The sequence below is a fragment of the Acipenser ruthenus genome, chromosome 6 (assembly GCF_902713425.1).
Source record: "Acipenser ruthenus chromosome 6, fAciRut3.2 maternal haplotype, whole genome shotgun sequence".
Taxonomy (NCBI): Eukaryota; Metazoa; Chordata; class Actinopteri; order Acipenseriformes; family Acipenseridae; genus Acipenser; species Acipenser ruthenus.
In genome coordinates, this window is record NC_081194.1 from 47,145,774 (window position 1) to 47,162,103 (window position 16,330).

The 16,330-nt window shown below is 41.4% G+C and overlaps 1 protein-coding gene across 3 annotated transcripts in view; it reads left to right on the plus strand.

Moving 5' to 3' along the window:
• Window positions 1-16,330, plus strand: part of slx4ip (SLX4 interacting protein) — a 78,228-nt gene that overhangs the window by 53,898 nt on the left and 8,000 nt on the right. For all 3 annotated transcript variants that reach the window (XM_034017130.3, XM_034017129.3, XM_034921593.2), the window contains one exon: window positions 192-280. In XM_034017130.3, coding sequence (XP_033873021.2) covers window positions 192-280 — 89 coding nt within the window. The remainder of the gene's footprint in view (window positions 1-191; window positions 281-16,330) is intronic.

Below are 16,330 nucleotides of genomic sequence, written 5' to 3' on the forward strand. Positions count from 1 at the left end.
TGGGTCAGAGTTACCACATTTAGTTGCTTGTATTCTGTATTTTGGATGGAAATTGCATTAACAGTAACACTAGATAAGACACAGTTTTAATGCTGATAAACTACTATCACATTTTGTATATAATATTTATGTATTACCTTTTCTTTTAACAACTAATGAATGTCAAATTACGTTTTCATTGTTTTCTATAGAGCTACGTGTGTTTCCTGACAAATTCATTGTGTGTGTGAGCCGTCAAGAGGAGGGACCCAAACACAGGACAAATGAGAAATCTACAGTGGTAAGCATGGTTCCCTTTTTCCCTTTCAAGTACGAAATATAACCATTACCGCATGGGTATTTACCTCTTAAAGACCCAAAACCTGAATAAGAGATATCGAAGCTGCTTGCAAAGCCTTTAAGGCAGTAATGCCTATCCCCACCCCCAGTATCTTTCTGCCATTTTTGGTGACTGCTTTTGCTTCACCATGGCAAAGGCTGTTAGTACCTCTAACAAGCAGGCTTCTCTCAGTCTTGTGTGTGGTACTGACTGAGTGATTTTGCCAGTGGCTTGTACAGGTGGGCATCCCTGTACATTGCTACACGCTGTAACTGCAAACCAGTGGATCCGTACTGTATCGGTACCGAAGTCACCGAGCTGCTCCGTTCCCAACCTGGTACCGTACCAAACTGGGACCAAGGTTACTGTACCGGTGCTGTATTGGTGTCGTGCTTGTACCGATACGGTGCTAAACTCTTTGCATAGGTACCGAACCGACCCGGTACAGTTCCAGTTCCGACCTGGTACCGTACCAATCCGGTGCTAAAGTCACCGACCCGGTACCGTACTGTACCGACTCAGTGTTATAGTCGCCGAACCAACCCGGTTCCGACCTGTTACCATACTGTACTGACATGGTGCTACAGTCACCGGTACCGAAAATGACCGGTTCCGACCCGGTACCATACCGACCCGGTCCTAAAGTCACCGAACTGGTCTTGTTCAGGTCTTGACCCCCCGGTTGCGTTCTATAAGCAGATACAGCCAGAACCTGTACATTTGTATAAACTTTACACGGCATTTCTTGCTTCAAAGCAAATCTGCCTGTTGAGGACCAGCACGGCAGATGCTGTTCCTGCCTGGGGCCACAGCACGCCAGGGAGGCATTGACGAACCGCAGTTTCTGTGAGTTTTGTGCATCTTTCTCGAAGAGCACGCTCTGCATCACTCACTCACTCCTGCACAGCTCGCTTCCCCATCTCCCTCTGGTAGAGAGGTGGTTGCATCCTCACCCCATGGCTCTGTGCCGTGGGAAACCGGACGATGCACCTGGGAAAGTAGCCCATGCAGGAAGCCGTCTTCAAGGTCTTCCTCATCTTCCTCTGCCTCTCCATCTCCTCCCCGAAGGAAGAAAAAGAAGAGTCACTGTTCCAAAAGATCGGCAGACTCGGAGCAGATGGAAAAGCTTTGGGCTGCTGTTTCCCACCAAGGAACGATGCTCGCAGATTTACTGTGTGATCGTTTGGCGCCGCCTGTCCCCCTGGGGCCCCAGGGGGCTATGAGCGCAGATTGGCAACAGGAGAATATGCTGTCCATCGACGCCTCTGATGAAAGGGGCGAACAGGAGCTGGCTTTCCCTTCTGAGGACGTGGAGTCAGACAGCACATCACCTGTGGTTAAGCTCTCCCTGGTAGGGATAAAACACCACTGTTGGATGCCCCTATTACACCAGGGCATACGTTTGGTCCCGTGGTGGACGAGATGCTGCAGTGCTTGGTAATCCACGAAGGAGCTGGTTCGCCTGCTTTCCAAGCGACCACCTCCAGTGTGGAAACCAGCGGCAAACTGCCGCACAAGGCCCCAGCAGCATCAAAGACCGGCACAGCCAGCTACACCTGCTGCCAGAGGTGGTGTTCAGAACTGACTCGCAGCTGCTTGCTGTGGAGGCTTTAATATGTTCTGCCGCCTGGTGCAGAGACAAAAGCCTCAAGCCAGACCACAAGCCGAGCAGCAGCCCTAGGAGTTTGCTGCCACAGGCCTAGGTCCCCTTCTCAGGCAGCCATCTGGAGTATTAGCTTCAGTGCACCACAGATATGTGGGTGCTTACTACCGTTCAAACCGGCTACTCCTAGCAGTTCAAGCACGGTCCCCCTCCCTTTTGGGGATTGACTCCAACGTCAGTCACAGACCTGCAAGGCGCCACGGTGGTGTCTCAGGAGGTAGCAGCTCTGCTGCAAAAACGGACAAGTTGCATGATAGACCCCCTCCAGTTGGAAGAAGGGTTCTACTCCAGTTACTTCCTAGTGCCCAAGTGGGATGGTGGCCTCAGTCCGATTCTCGACCTCAGGTCAACCTGTATCTGAGCCAAAGGAGGTTGTTGATGCAAAATGTTGATGATGCTACAGTCAATCAGGTCAGGCAACTGGTTCACCACGGTGGACCTCAAAGACGCCTATTTCCAATCCCCATAAAACCAGCTCACTGGAGGCTAAACGTGGTGCTTGAGGCACTCATGAAGCCACCATTTCAGCCCATGCATTCAGATGAGCTGAAATATTTATCGTTTTAAAGTGGCTTTCTTGCTCGCTATCATCTTCGATAAGCGGCTAAGTGAGATGCAGACATTCTCCATTGCAAAAGCCTGCTTAATTTTTATAGAGGCCAGGACAAAGGTTACGCTTCGTACCAATCCTGCCTTTTTGACGAAGACGATCTTGGCTTGCCATGTCAACTAGTCTGTGGAATTGGGGCTTTCCATCTACCTCCTTTCCAGTCTGACAGAGAGCGGCAGCTCCATACCCTCTGCCCAATGTGGGCCCTAGCGTACTACGTTGACAGAAGGAAAAGTTTGAGGCAGTCCAAACAATTTTTTGTCTGCTATGGGGCGAATTCCATGGTCAAGCCCTGTCTAAGCAGTGGCTGTCCAAATGGATAGCAGACATGTTCAGGACTGCCTTTGAGCTGACTTGCCTATTGCCCATTCCACCAGGGCCATGGCAACTTCGTGGACTTTTATTCCAGGGTGCATCTGTCAAGGACATATTCAATACAGCGGTGTGGGCTACTCTCCATACCTTTACTAGGTTCTATAGATTTCATGTCGTGGATCCTCAAAACCCTGGCTTTGGAACTAGAGTGTTAAGGATGGCTTCTCAGTCGAACATTACAACACAGGCATAGAGGTGAGTTTCTCCCTCAGTTTTTTCACCCTAGCTAGTTTTTACTGGAATTCTATATGATAACGCACAAGTCAGCCTTTCGGCTTACCCTTGTAGCATTCCAGTCGTTCTGCAATATTGCCTTTGCAACGGCTTTGGTACACTTACCCATGCGGTAATGGTTACATTTTGTACTTGAAAGGGAACGTTAGGTTATTATCACAACCCTGGTTCCCTGAAATAGAAATGTAACCATTAACCTTCCAGGTCGATGTGTCCATCATTGCAGCAGGCTTGAAGGAAAAATAACGCTGAGATCTGTGCGTGCAGTCTTTTTATGTCCTTTGGGGCAGCCATGACTGCGTCACAGGATTTGCAAGCAGCTTTGGTATATCTTATTCAGGTTTTGGGTCTTTAAGAGGTAAATACCCATGCAGTAATGGTTACATTTCTATTTCAGGGAACCAGGGTTATGATAATAACCTAACGTTTAGAGTCCATATTTCCTTTTCCAGTCTACTGGCAAAATGCATTAACGGTTGTATATTATTACAGTACAGCACGGCCCATTTCTACTTTATTTCATTACTTGGAAGATATTTACACAAGGTGGCCCTTGAGCACACATGCTCATTTCCAGACCCGTCTACATGCTGTCGATGGGAAAGGGAAGTTTCTATTGGGATAAGTTGACTGGGGCACCAAGGGTCAATGCTCCTGTTCTTGTCCTCGGAAAAGGGCTCTGGGATCTTTTTAACATCAGCAAAGAACATGGGACCTTTTTTTCTTAGCCTTCCCAAAAGGCCATGCATGCGGGGATAGATGCTTTCTTTCAAGTTATCTCTGAAGAAACCAGAGGCATGTACACAGAGGCATGTCATGGCTAAACGCTTCAAATACACTGTAAAGAGTGCAAATGAATATTTATATTGTTTTCTTTTTTTTTTTTTTTTTTTTTTTTTTTTTTACTGGATCTCATGGAATTTATCTTGCATTTATTAAAATCCAACCGAATTGCACTGTTCTTAATAGCACTGTTGCTAATCAGATGCAGAGCTTAGACGTAATTGTGTGAATTCAGCTGTTTAATTTAAGTTTATGTATGTATTTTTTTACAAAATGTACATGTTGACAAAATACACATGAATGTTATTTGAGTTCTATGGTTATTTCAGTCATGAGGATTGCTGTAAATAACCCACTCTCCTTTCGGGGGTCTGTCCTGGAGAGAGTAGTTCAGTCTCCACTATCTGGACATTTCTATATTTCAATTTTGTTCTGACAGTGTTCTGGGGAACCAACCCACCTTCCTCAGGGCAATGCATTCTATGTACATTTTTTAACCTGATATAGATAGAAAGGCAGGAAATAATATTCCAGGACTGTTCATGGTACTATATTTAACTGAAGCCTTTACTATTATTTTCTTTTTAATCGTTTTTTTTCTTTCTTTGGCCTTCAATACAAGCAGCAATTGTAATGTTTTTAGAATAATGCAGTCGTCAGTGAAAAGTTCAGATTGTGTAACTCATTTTCCACTTTAGGAAACCCTAGCTGTCGTTGACATTCCCAGTTTTAGGATGTGGTTATGTCTCCTTGCATGAACAGGGGAGAAAAAAAAGTTGTGGTGTAGTTCTTACTTGCTTAACCTTTTTGGTGGTTTGTTGAGGAAAGAGACCAGACAAGCAAAGTTTTTTTTTTTTTTTTTTTTTTTTTTTTTTTTTTGGTCATCAAAAACAAATATTTGTGTTTAACCCTTTTCATTAAAAAAACCACATATCAGTGACAGTGTTAATATTGCAAGAACAAGACAGTTTAATGTCATATTGCATATCCAAATTAATAGTGTTTCCGAGATTGATTTCCATGTGTGTAGAAGCATTACTCATATCCTGTATTATGCATACAACAGAGAGACTCTCAAGGGATTTCAGATATTACAGTACAAATTGTGTGAACTTTGTTTGAAGAGGTCCATAAATTATGATGACGAAAAAAAACCTCACATCAGATACTAAACCACAAGTCTTGCTGAAACTGATCATATTAAGTGGCATTTTCCCACAAAGACCCAACTGATTGCCTGACTGACTGGACTTGTTTGAAATTACTTTTTAAAATAGTAGAGCTCAGCGGTTCAGCACACACACCAGTGTGCTAAGATGTTGACCCAGTATATCAGAAGGTCACAAGTTTAACTCACTCCTCTTTGGGTCAGGAGGGGGGGGGGGGGGGGGACCGGAGATTGGAGGAGTCTGTACGTCTTGATTAAATGACTTGGGAGGGATGAATAGGGCAATGCATTTCTGATTGCTTTGCTCTGCAGGTAAAAAAAGGATCGTATATATAGTAGTAAAGTAGTAAACTTTTTATTTTTCACACAGAAGTACTACTTATCAAAAATAACCTCAGGGTTTAATTTATTTTAAACATTCTTGTCTTCCCAGCTTAATCATCAAATCAAGGCCTTGATCTTGATTCACATGTTTCTTAAAACCAAAAAAGGAAAAGGAAAGCTTTGTGTTGCAGCTGTAATAATGCAGTTACTTTATTATAGTATCAGAAGAAGTAGCTTTTGTAAACCTGATATTTAATCATTCAAATCTTTCCTAAATGTTACAGCCTATTACAATAGTATTTTTCTTGTTGGTGTTCTACATATAACCATTGTACAATTCACACAATGTTCAGTGTGTGAATGTTTCAGAAACCACCTCCAACAACAGCTTCATTTAATTTTGTTGCTTTTGAGAACTTCGTTATATGTTTACCTAGTTTCCAAAAGTGGCTGCCAAGGATTTAAACAAAAATACAACTTTATGAAAACCATTCTTTTTTCCAGTTTTCTGCAGACTCTGTAGTTTGTCAGGCCTTAGTTCTGCAAATGTAGTTTAAATCTTTCGCCGTATAATATGTTGTAATCTTTAAAATGGGGCTCACTGTCCCCACCACTTTCAAAATGGGCCTGGCCCCTTTTTCAGCTAGGAATTGTGGTTGGCTACATTACCACTGCTGCTTAGAGGGGAACATGACACTTAACTGCCAATTCGACCCTTCACCACAGTGTGTGCATTGCCATTGATTTGCTTAGCTGTGCAGCCCTTAAAAAATGCAGTGCGAGCTTGGAGTTTTGGTATTTAGAGGTACAAAAAATGTACCTTTTAATAATGGAGCTAGGAGCAGTTTTGAGTGCAAGATCAGGATGTCACTGTGGGAATAAAGTTCAAGACCACATATCCTTTTGTTAATACACGCACACAGGGCGAATGATAGGCAGAGATATACACAAGATTAGCTAAGATGTTTATAAATTTGTATATATATATGTGTGTGTGTATATATATATATATATATATACACACACAAACACAATAATCACAGTTTTTATAACATTTTCATTGCCATATTCACTTTCAGATAGCTTACGAATACGTGTGCAATAGTTATATTTTGATGATGATGTTTAAAATGGTTAAACTTAGTACAGTGACATCATACATGTATTTAGATTTATCTAGAAATACAAATGAATAAAAAAAAAAAACACATTGAAATAAGAACATAAGAAAGTTTACAAATGAGAGGAGGCCATTCAGCCCATCTTGCTTGTTTGGTTGTCAGTAGCTTATTGATCCCAGAATCTCATCAAGCAGTTTCTTGAAGGATCCCAGGGTGTCAGCTTCAACAACATTATTGGGGAGTTGGTTCCAGACCCTCACAATTCTCTGTGTAAAAAAGTGCTTCCTATTTTCTGTTCTGAATGCCCCTTTATCTAATTTCCATTTGTGCCCCCTGGTCCTTGTTTCTTTTTTCAGGTCAAAAAAGTCCCCTGGGTCGACATTGTCTATACCTTTTAGGATTTTGAATGTTTGAATCAAATCGCCATGTAGTCTTCTTTGTTCAAGACTGAATAGATTAAATTCTTTTAGCCTGTCTGCATACGACCTGCCTTTAAACCCGGGATAATTCTGGTTGCTCTTCTTTGCATTCTTTCTAGAGCAGCAATATCCTTTTTGTAACGAGGTGACCAGAACTGAACACAGTATTCTAGGTGAGGTCTTACTACTGCATTATAAAGTTTTAACATTGTTTCCCTTGATTTAAATTCAACACTTCTCACAATATATCCGAGCATCTTGTTGGCCTTTTTTTATAGCTTCCCCACATTGTCTAGATGAAGGCATTTCTGAGTTAACATAAACTCCTAGGTCTTTTTCATTACTCCCTTCTTCAATTTCAGTATCTCCCATATGATATTTATAATACACATTTTTATTGCCATGTGTCTGCCCAGTTCTGAATGCTGTTTAGATCATTTTGAATGACCTTTGCTGCTGCAACAGTGTTTGCCACTCCTCCTATTTTTGTGTCGTCTGCAAATTTAACAAGTTTGCTTACTATACCAGAATCTAAATCATTAATGTAGATTAGGAATAGCAGAGGACCTAATACTGATCCCTGTGGTTCACCACTGGTTACCTCGCTCCATTTTGAGGTTTCTCCTCTAATCAGTACTTTCTGTTTTCTACATGTTAACCACTCCCAAATCCATGTGCATGCATTTCCTTGAATCCCTACTGCGTTCAGTTGAGAATTAATCTTTTATGCAGGACTTTGTCAAAAGCTTTCTGGAAATCTAAATAAACCATGTCTTATGCTTTGCAATTATCCATTGTCAATGTTGCATCCTCAAAAAAGTCAAGCAGGTTAGTTAGACACGATCTCCCTTTCCTAATGCTGACTGTCTCCCAGGATATTGTTACCATATAGGTAATTTTCCATTTTAGATCTTACTGTAGTTTCCATGAGTTTAAATACAGACAAGATGAATTCAGAACCATGGCTAGTCAAACTATATGCACACCTGGACAATAATGTCAGTGGCCCAAGTGAAATGTCTTATAATTATAATAAAAGCAGAATTTGCAGGTGTTGGACTGAAAATACAGTGCACAAAGACACAATTGGATATTTGTTTCCTCTGCTGGATCCTCTATCAATGATTTGTCTAAAATTAAAGCCGATCTGAATCTACTCAGCATGGCCAATCCTATACTAGCCATATCAGCCTGTCGGTGTCAACTTGAATCTTTTGTGCAGATCAACATAGGTTAGCATCAGATTCAATGTTCTCTTTCCATTAGTTGTGTTACTTAGAATATGCTCTGCAATGTAGCCTTTCATGTTTCAGGAACAAGCAGCAGCTGACTCCATGGACTGCTTGCTGTATTGTTTTTTATTTGACTTTACTGATCAGATAAACTAGCAGGAACTGTAATAAATATAAATAAAAAATATTTTGTAATAGCAATGCTCTAGCATGTGGTAGTTGACCACTTAAGGAAATCCATCACAGCAAATGAATGCACCAGATTCACAAACATTCCAGTTTCCATCTTATTTTGGCATAACTGTCATCAGTAAACATAGATTTATTTTCTATAGTTTGTACCAGTAATAGTTTTATTTTTGTTAGGTACTTTTGTTAATATAAATGTTTCAACTAAGTGTTTTTTTTTTTATTTATTTATTTATTTATTTTTTTTTTTTTAATATGTAATTACCAATTATATTTTACATAAAATGTGACATGAATTTTGCAAAGCAAGCTTTCTAAATCTGTTTAGGTCAGTAACATGCAAAGATTCCCAACTCACTGTTTTGTATCTTTCTATTTTTTTTACCTCCTGTTTTGATGTTTCAACAAATGTCTTGATTTGAAACCAAAGATCAATTTTCTGCTGGCATAGACGGAAGGAAGTTTATTGGGCATGACGAGTACGAATTAAAAACAAAATTATATTTTTCCTTTTATATTTTCTTAATGCATTTTAGTCAGACAGATGACTTTACATTGTTTTATGGCTTCTGACTTTTTGATGTGCTATCAGCTTTCAGTAGAAACAGTGTGTGTGTATGTATATGAGTGGAGGGAGACACAAGTGGGAAGGGGGATCCAAGTTATCTTAAACTGTCTGCAAAATCAACTGGCCAAAGCAACAAAAAGTTACACGTCATTCTTAACAGCAAGATTGCTCAGACTTTAGTGACACTTGTTATGGTTATTTATTTTTTTAATTTTTTTTATTGATGCCTCTTTTTGGCCTCCCATTGTGGACTTGTTCCAGCCTAAGGGAGTTTACATCATTCCTTGCTCCTTGGTTCCCACAGAGTCTGAGTCATACTCTTTATGTTCATTGTTCAGTTCTCAAAGTGCTTTTTACAGGGTGTGGCTCCAAGGGAAAAACTTCTGTACTTCATAAGACATGTCTCAAATCTTTTCACACACTTAAAAACAACAACAAAAAAAATCTATTTTCAATCAACAGCTATGGCCAAAGGTTTTGTATCACCCTGTAGAATGAAACCTGCTGAATAATGTTACGTTAACATATTGAATTACATACTGCTTTGTAGTTTTCCATATACTTAATGAAAAACTGACAAATTTAAAAAATGTGACATGAAATACTGTACTACTATGCAGGTTCTTTGATTACATGATGTTAAATAATATATCTAAATTATGTTAATATAGTTGTTTTTTTATTATTAAATGATGTCTCAATTCTAAAATTCTAGGTGATGCAAAGCTTTTGGCCATATAATTTTCCTCAAAGTAGCCACTGTCTTCTTGGGGATGGTCTTAGAAACCGTCCGACGTCCACTACCAGAAAGGAGATGAATGCATTTAAAAGCATACATTTGAAAATACTTTCCAAACTTTTATATGCTATATGAAAGAAGAATACATTTTATGGTTAAGTGACATCTGGGTCAAATATGAATTCGCACCCCCTAACACCATTGATTTTTTATTTTTTTTTATTTTTTTTATTTTTATCAAACAACTTTGCTGTTAAAGGTTACAAAAGCCAGTGCCATGTTTTACATTTACGGCTTTTATGGAAGCAGTGAAATAAACCCAACTCTAAATTAAGTTGCGCTTCTCTGTATTTTGAAGTACATGCCCTGCTATTCGGCATTATTGTCTTAAGTTAAAACAAAAATCAAATTCAGCCTGATTCTAGCACACTAGTTAAAATGGGGAATTTGTTGTTACTAATGTTGTATATCACCGTTGGTAACTATTCAGGTTCGGATCCCTCTTAAGCTGCAGCCCTGACAATATAAAACGTGCTTATTTTATCACTTCAGTTCTGTATTTAGTTTTTGTATTTGTATTTAGAAATCCCATGGATATAATTGGAAGCTATAGGCATTATTTAGAGAAAAGTGATTAAGACCACTGCCCCATTCAGTCTCCAGAAAAGGCCCTGACAATATAAAACGTGCTTATTTTATCACTTCAGTTCTGTATTTAGTTTTTGTATTTGTATTTAGAAATCCCATGGATATAATTGGAAGCTATAGGCATTATTTAGAGAAAAGTGATTAAGACCACTGCCCCATTCAGTCTCCAGAAAAGGAACTGACAAACACATTGCTGTCTGCTTCATAGATTCCTGGCATTTGTCACAGTTCAAGCCACAGGGATGTCAGATATTTGCCAACTTTTCCTCACTTGGTTCACAATCTAAACCCTTAGATTTACATGGTCTGTTGTAACATTAGAAATATGCAAACTAAGGGTCTGAATGCTTGTAGGTCAGAATTGAAGAATATATTGTTTTGAAAGAAGTCATCTTGCTGAATCATTGATTGGTAAAAAAATTAAATAAAAAAAATTTAAAAAATGTTACAATGTTCTTATAGGGTATCAAAATATTTCTTAAAATTTAGGGTTGAAAAGCTACAGCTGGATTCTTATTCTTACAGCACTGGGGAATCATCCTGGATTGCATAAACCACCTGTCCGTGGTTATGTTATATATACATTACCAAAACTTTGCACAGGTGCAACTGTAACAACACATTGTACCAAATCACTTAATTATAAAAGACTTTTAGTCAGTTTCATATGTACTAATGTTGAAATCTACACATGTTGGACACATAAACCTGCCACAGGATACATTGGGTCCGATTTTGGAAAGGGGTTTAATTTTCAGTGGAAACAGAAAAATCCATTTAATTTTTCCACCTGTTAATCTGTTAAAAATATCCTCCTATTTTCTAAAGTGATCCTTCCCGGAAGATCGCATTTCATGCATACTTTTCTGTGGTTCTTGTGTGCTTTAAATGAATAAGAAATGAACATTTAATTTGTGCAGTGCGCAAAAAAAAAAAAAGGTTCTGGTTCAACTGTGTTGGCACAATCGAAACCTGTCCCAAAACAGCGGAGGAAAAAACGAGTAAAAACGCAAATGCAATATATATATATATAATATATTGTATGTACACTGTTAGAAAATCTGTAAAATTGCAGGACAGTGCAACAGTGTAATCTTAACAGATTCTAGTAAATGTAAATTGTCATTAAACATATATAATATACTGGCAAATGTATTGTACTGACATTTACCAATAAAAATGTAATTCATTCCTATCAAAATTACATCTTGTTCAAGCAATGGTTAGTTAATTTAGATGCACGAAGAACCAAAAAGTAACGTTTTACCTTATCCACTAAATAAAAATAAAAAAAGGCTATACACATATACAGTGCCTTGCAAAAGTATTCAGACCCCTGACCAATTCTCTCATATTACTGAATTACAAATGGTACATTGAAATTTCGTTCTGTTTGATATTTTATTTTAAAACACTGAAACTCAAAATCAATTATTGTAAGGTGACATTGGTTTTATGTTGGGAAATATTTTTAAGAAAAATAAAAAACTGAAATATCTCGCTTGCATAAGTATTCAACCCCCACACATTAATATTTGGTAGAGCCACCTTTCACTGAAATAACAGCTTTAAGTCTTTTGGGGTAAGTATGTACCAGCTTTGCACACAGTGTCGGAGTGATTTTGGCCCTTTCTTCTTTTCAGATTTGCTCCAGGTTGTTCAGGTTGGTTGGACGACGCTTGTGACCGCAATTTTCAAATAGTGCCACAGATTCTCAATGGGATTAAGATCAGGACTTTGACTGGGCCACTGTAGGACATTCACCTTTTTGTTCTTGAGCCTCTCCAATGTTGCTTTGGCCTTGTGCTTGGGATCATTGTCCTGCTGAAAGGTGAATTTCCTCCCAAGCTTCAGTTTTTTAGCGGACTGAAGCAGGTTCTCTTGCAGTATTTCTTTGTATTTTGCTCCATCCATTCTTCCTTCAATTTTAACAAGATGCCCAGTCCCTGCTGATGAGAAGCATCCCCACAGCATGATGCTGCCACCACCATACTTCACTGTAGGGATGGTGTGTCTTGAGGCATGGGCAGTGTTAGGTTTGCGCCACACATAGCGCTTTGAGTTTTGGCCAAAAAGCTCTATCTTGGTCTCATTTGACCACAAAACCTTTTCCCACATCGCAGCTGGGTCACTCTCATGCTTTCTGGCAAACGTGCTTTCAGACGGTACTTTTTGAGCAACGGCTTCTTTCTTGCCACCCTCCCATACAGGCCAGTGTTATGCAGAGCTCTTGATATGGTTGACTGGTGCACCATTACTCCACTCCCAGCCACTGAACTCTGTAGCTCCTTCAAAGTGATTGTTGGCCTCTCTGTGGCTTCTCTCATAAGTCTCCTTCTTGTTTGAGCGCTGAGTTTTGAGGGACGGCCTTTTCTTGGCAGTGCCTGGGTGGTGTGATGCAGCTTCCACGTCCTGATTATTGATCCAACTGTGCTCACTGGGATATCCAAACACTTGGATATTATTTTGTACCCTTTCCCTAATCTATGCATTTGTATTACTTTATCTCTAACTTCTGTAGAATGCTCTTCATTTTCCTTGAGATTCACAGCCTGACCAATGATCCTTCAACAGTGGGGTTTTTATCCAGAAAATGTGACAGCAACTTTAATGGTTCACAGGTGGTGGCCAATGGTAAGGTAATTGTGTCCTCGTTAGGGCAATTTCTTTCATCGGTGTAAACTGGGAGCTTCCACAGCACAGGGGTTGAATACTTATGCAAGCAAGGTATTTTAGTTTTTGATTTTTCTTAAAAATATTTCCCAACATAAAACCAATGTCACCTTACAATAATTGATTTTGAGTTTCAGTGTTTTAAAATAAAATATCAAACAGAACGAAATTTCAATGTACCATTTGTAATTCAGTATTATGAGAGAATTGGTCAGGGGTCTGAATACTTTTGCAAGGCACTATATATAATTCACATAGGCACCGAGCATCCAAAACATTTATTTATAGGCGCTATATGCTGTTCCCTTTCAAGTACGAAGTTCAACCATTACCAGATGGGTATTTACCTGGAATAAGATATATCAAAGCTGCTCACAGAGTCTGTGACGCAGTCATGGCCCGTCCCCGAGGGCATAAAGGGACTGTGTGCACAGATCTTAGCGCCATGTTTCCTTTCAAGACTGACCTGACAGGAGAGCCTGGTATCAGATAAGTACTTGTTGCTTATGACTGTATAATTTTTTGCAAATTATTGTGTTTTACACTTAATCTATGTGATATTACATTAACGCTGTAATCGTTTTTCTAATTATGTGTATATTGTGCATTACAGCCTGTTGTTTGTTACGTCTCTCAGCGGCCTTGTGCCTTGCGATAAGCCAGCGGGTTGAGTCGCCCCTTCCCAGGGATCAAGTACATTAGTTGGCTTGCTTTGTGCTCTCCCCCCAGGCTGCTTAGCTCCGGATGGAGTTAAATTAAATTCTCATTCTTAATTACGTGACATTTATTTTGTGAACTGCAATTGTTGTATTACTGTTTTCTGTGGAGAAATCATTTTCACCTGTTGGATTCTGGTTTTTTTTGTTTTTTTGTTTTTTTTTACACAAATACGCAGACAGCTGCTGCGCTGGATCAAGATACGTGCTTTGGTTGAGATTGCTTGCTGTTTCATCCACAGTATCTTGCAGACGTTTTGGTGACTGCTTTTACATCATCATTTCGACGGCTGTTAGTACCTCTAACAAGCAGGCTTCCCGCAGTCTCGTGTTGGCACTGACTGAGTGGTTTTGCCAGTGGCTTGTACATGTGGCCATCCCTGTACCGTACCGGTTCCGACCCGCTACCGACCGGTGCTTATGGCCCTGGTCCAGTACTTGTTCGGGGCTTGACCCCCCCCCCGTTGCGGTCTATAAGCAGATTGAGGTAGCACCTGTACATCTGTATACTGTACATTGCACTGCTACCTTCTTGCATCATGCCTGGGTTTTGTCCCTGTGAGACATGCAAGGCCAGTCTGCCTGTTGAGAACAAGGACGACAGATGCTGTTCCTGCCTGGGGCCAAAACACGCCAAGGAGGCACTGACGAACCGCAGTTTTTGTGAGTTTTGTGCATCTTTCTACAAGCGCTTGCTTGAGAAACGTCTCTCACGAAGCTCTACAGAGCACTGTGCGTCACTCACTCCTGCACAGTTCTGTTCCCTCTAGTAGACAGGTGGCTGGCTCCTCACCCCATGGCTCTGTGCCAAGGGAGACCGTACAACACATCCGGGAGAGTAGCCCACGCAAGAAGCTAAGGAAGAAGAAGAGTTGCCGTTCCAAGCGATCGGCAGATGGAAAAGCTTGGTACCTATTTCCCACCAAGGAACGGCACTCCTGTCCAAGGACTTGGTCTGCCCCAACAAGCAGTGCCGGGTCTCTGAGGTGATCCTCAAGCATGCCTGTTCAGACAGTGTGTTCACCACATGGCTGGGCAACTATAATAGTATTCTGGTAGCCTACCAGTCCTATTTGCTGAGGTCCCTCTCTGACAGTCACTGGCCCTCACCAGAACAGCTGGATGAGCTGCGCATGGTTAACAAGAAACTGCTCCATGTATCAAAACTGAACGTGCAGGCTGTAGGCAGGAACCTGGCTGCGCTGATAGCTGCATGTAGGCAGCTTTGGCTTTCCCCTATTATATCAGGGAATATGTTTGGTCTCGTGGTGGACGAGATGCTGCTTCCCAAGCGATCACCTCCAGTGTACAAACTGGTGCCCAAGGGCCCAGCAGCCTCAAAGACTGGCACATCCGGCTGCAACTGCTGCCAGAGGTGGTTTTCAGAACTGGCCCACAGCTCCTCGCTATGGATGCTTTTTAATAGGTTCCGCCGCCCGGCACAGAGACACAAGTCTTAGCCCAAACTACAAGTCAACATCAGTCATGTACCCGCGAGATGCAGCAGTGGTGTCTCAGGAGGTAGCAGCTCTGCTGCAAAAACAGGCTATTCACATGATAGATCCCCTGCAGTTGGTGGAATGGTTCTACTCCAGGTACTTCCTAGTGTCCAAGCGGGATGGTGGCCTTGGACCGATCCTCGACCTCAGGCAGGTCAACCTGTATCTGAGCCAAAGGAATTTCAAAATGTTGACGATGCAACAGCTGTTGCAGTCAATCATGCCAGGCGACTGGTTCACCACGGTGGACCTCAAAGACGCCTATATCCACATCCCAATAAAACCAGTGCACAGGAAGTACCTGCGGTTCGCCTTTCAGGGAATAACGTACAAGTTCCGTGTCTTGCCATTTGCCCTCTCTTCAGGTCCCTGCGCCTTCTCGAAGTGCATGGAAGCTATCCTGGCCCCACTGAGACTCAAAGGAATCAGTGTGATCAATTATCTGGATGACTGGCTCATCTGTGCCCAGTCTCCAGGACAGGCAGAGGCGCACACAGAACTTGTCACCATCCACCTACAACGGTTGGGCCTTAGGGTGAATCATGCGAAGAGCCAGGTCACACCTTCTCAGACAGCCTCCTATCTAGGAGTGTGCTTGGACTCCAGGTCCATGCTGTCAACTCTGATGGCAGACTGCAGAGAATAGCCACCTGTTTAGAGCTCTTTAAGCTCAACAGAGCACTCACGGTAGTGGCATTCCAGAGACCTCTTGGCTTGATGGCAGTAGCGTCCCAGACCCTTCCATTTGTCTCCTGCGCATGTGCCCTCTGTAGGCCTGGTTCAACAGCAGGGTTTTTCAGCCCACACTGAACTACGACCGCCTATTGACAGTGTCACGTCACTGTCTAAAGACACCCTCTTGGTAGAAAAAGCCTGCCCATCTACACCTCGGTGTAGCGCTGGGCAGTGGCACCAGAAGGGAGGTCGTCACCACGGACGCGTCCAGCTTGGGCTGGGGCACTGTGTGGAATGGCAGAGGGGTGCAAAGAGTGTGAAACCCCCCTTGGCAGGGTCTCTACATCAGTGTTTTGGAGCTGCAGGCAGTTTACC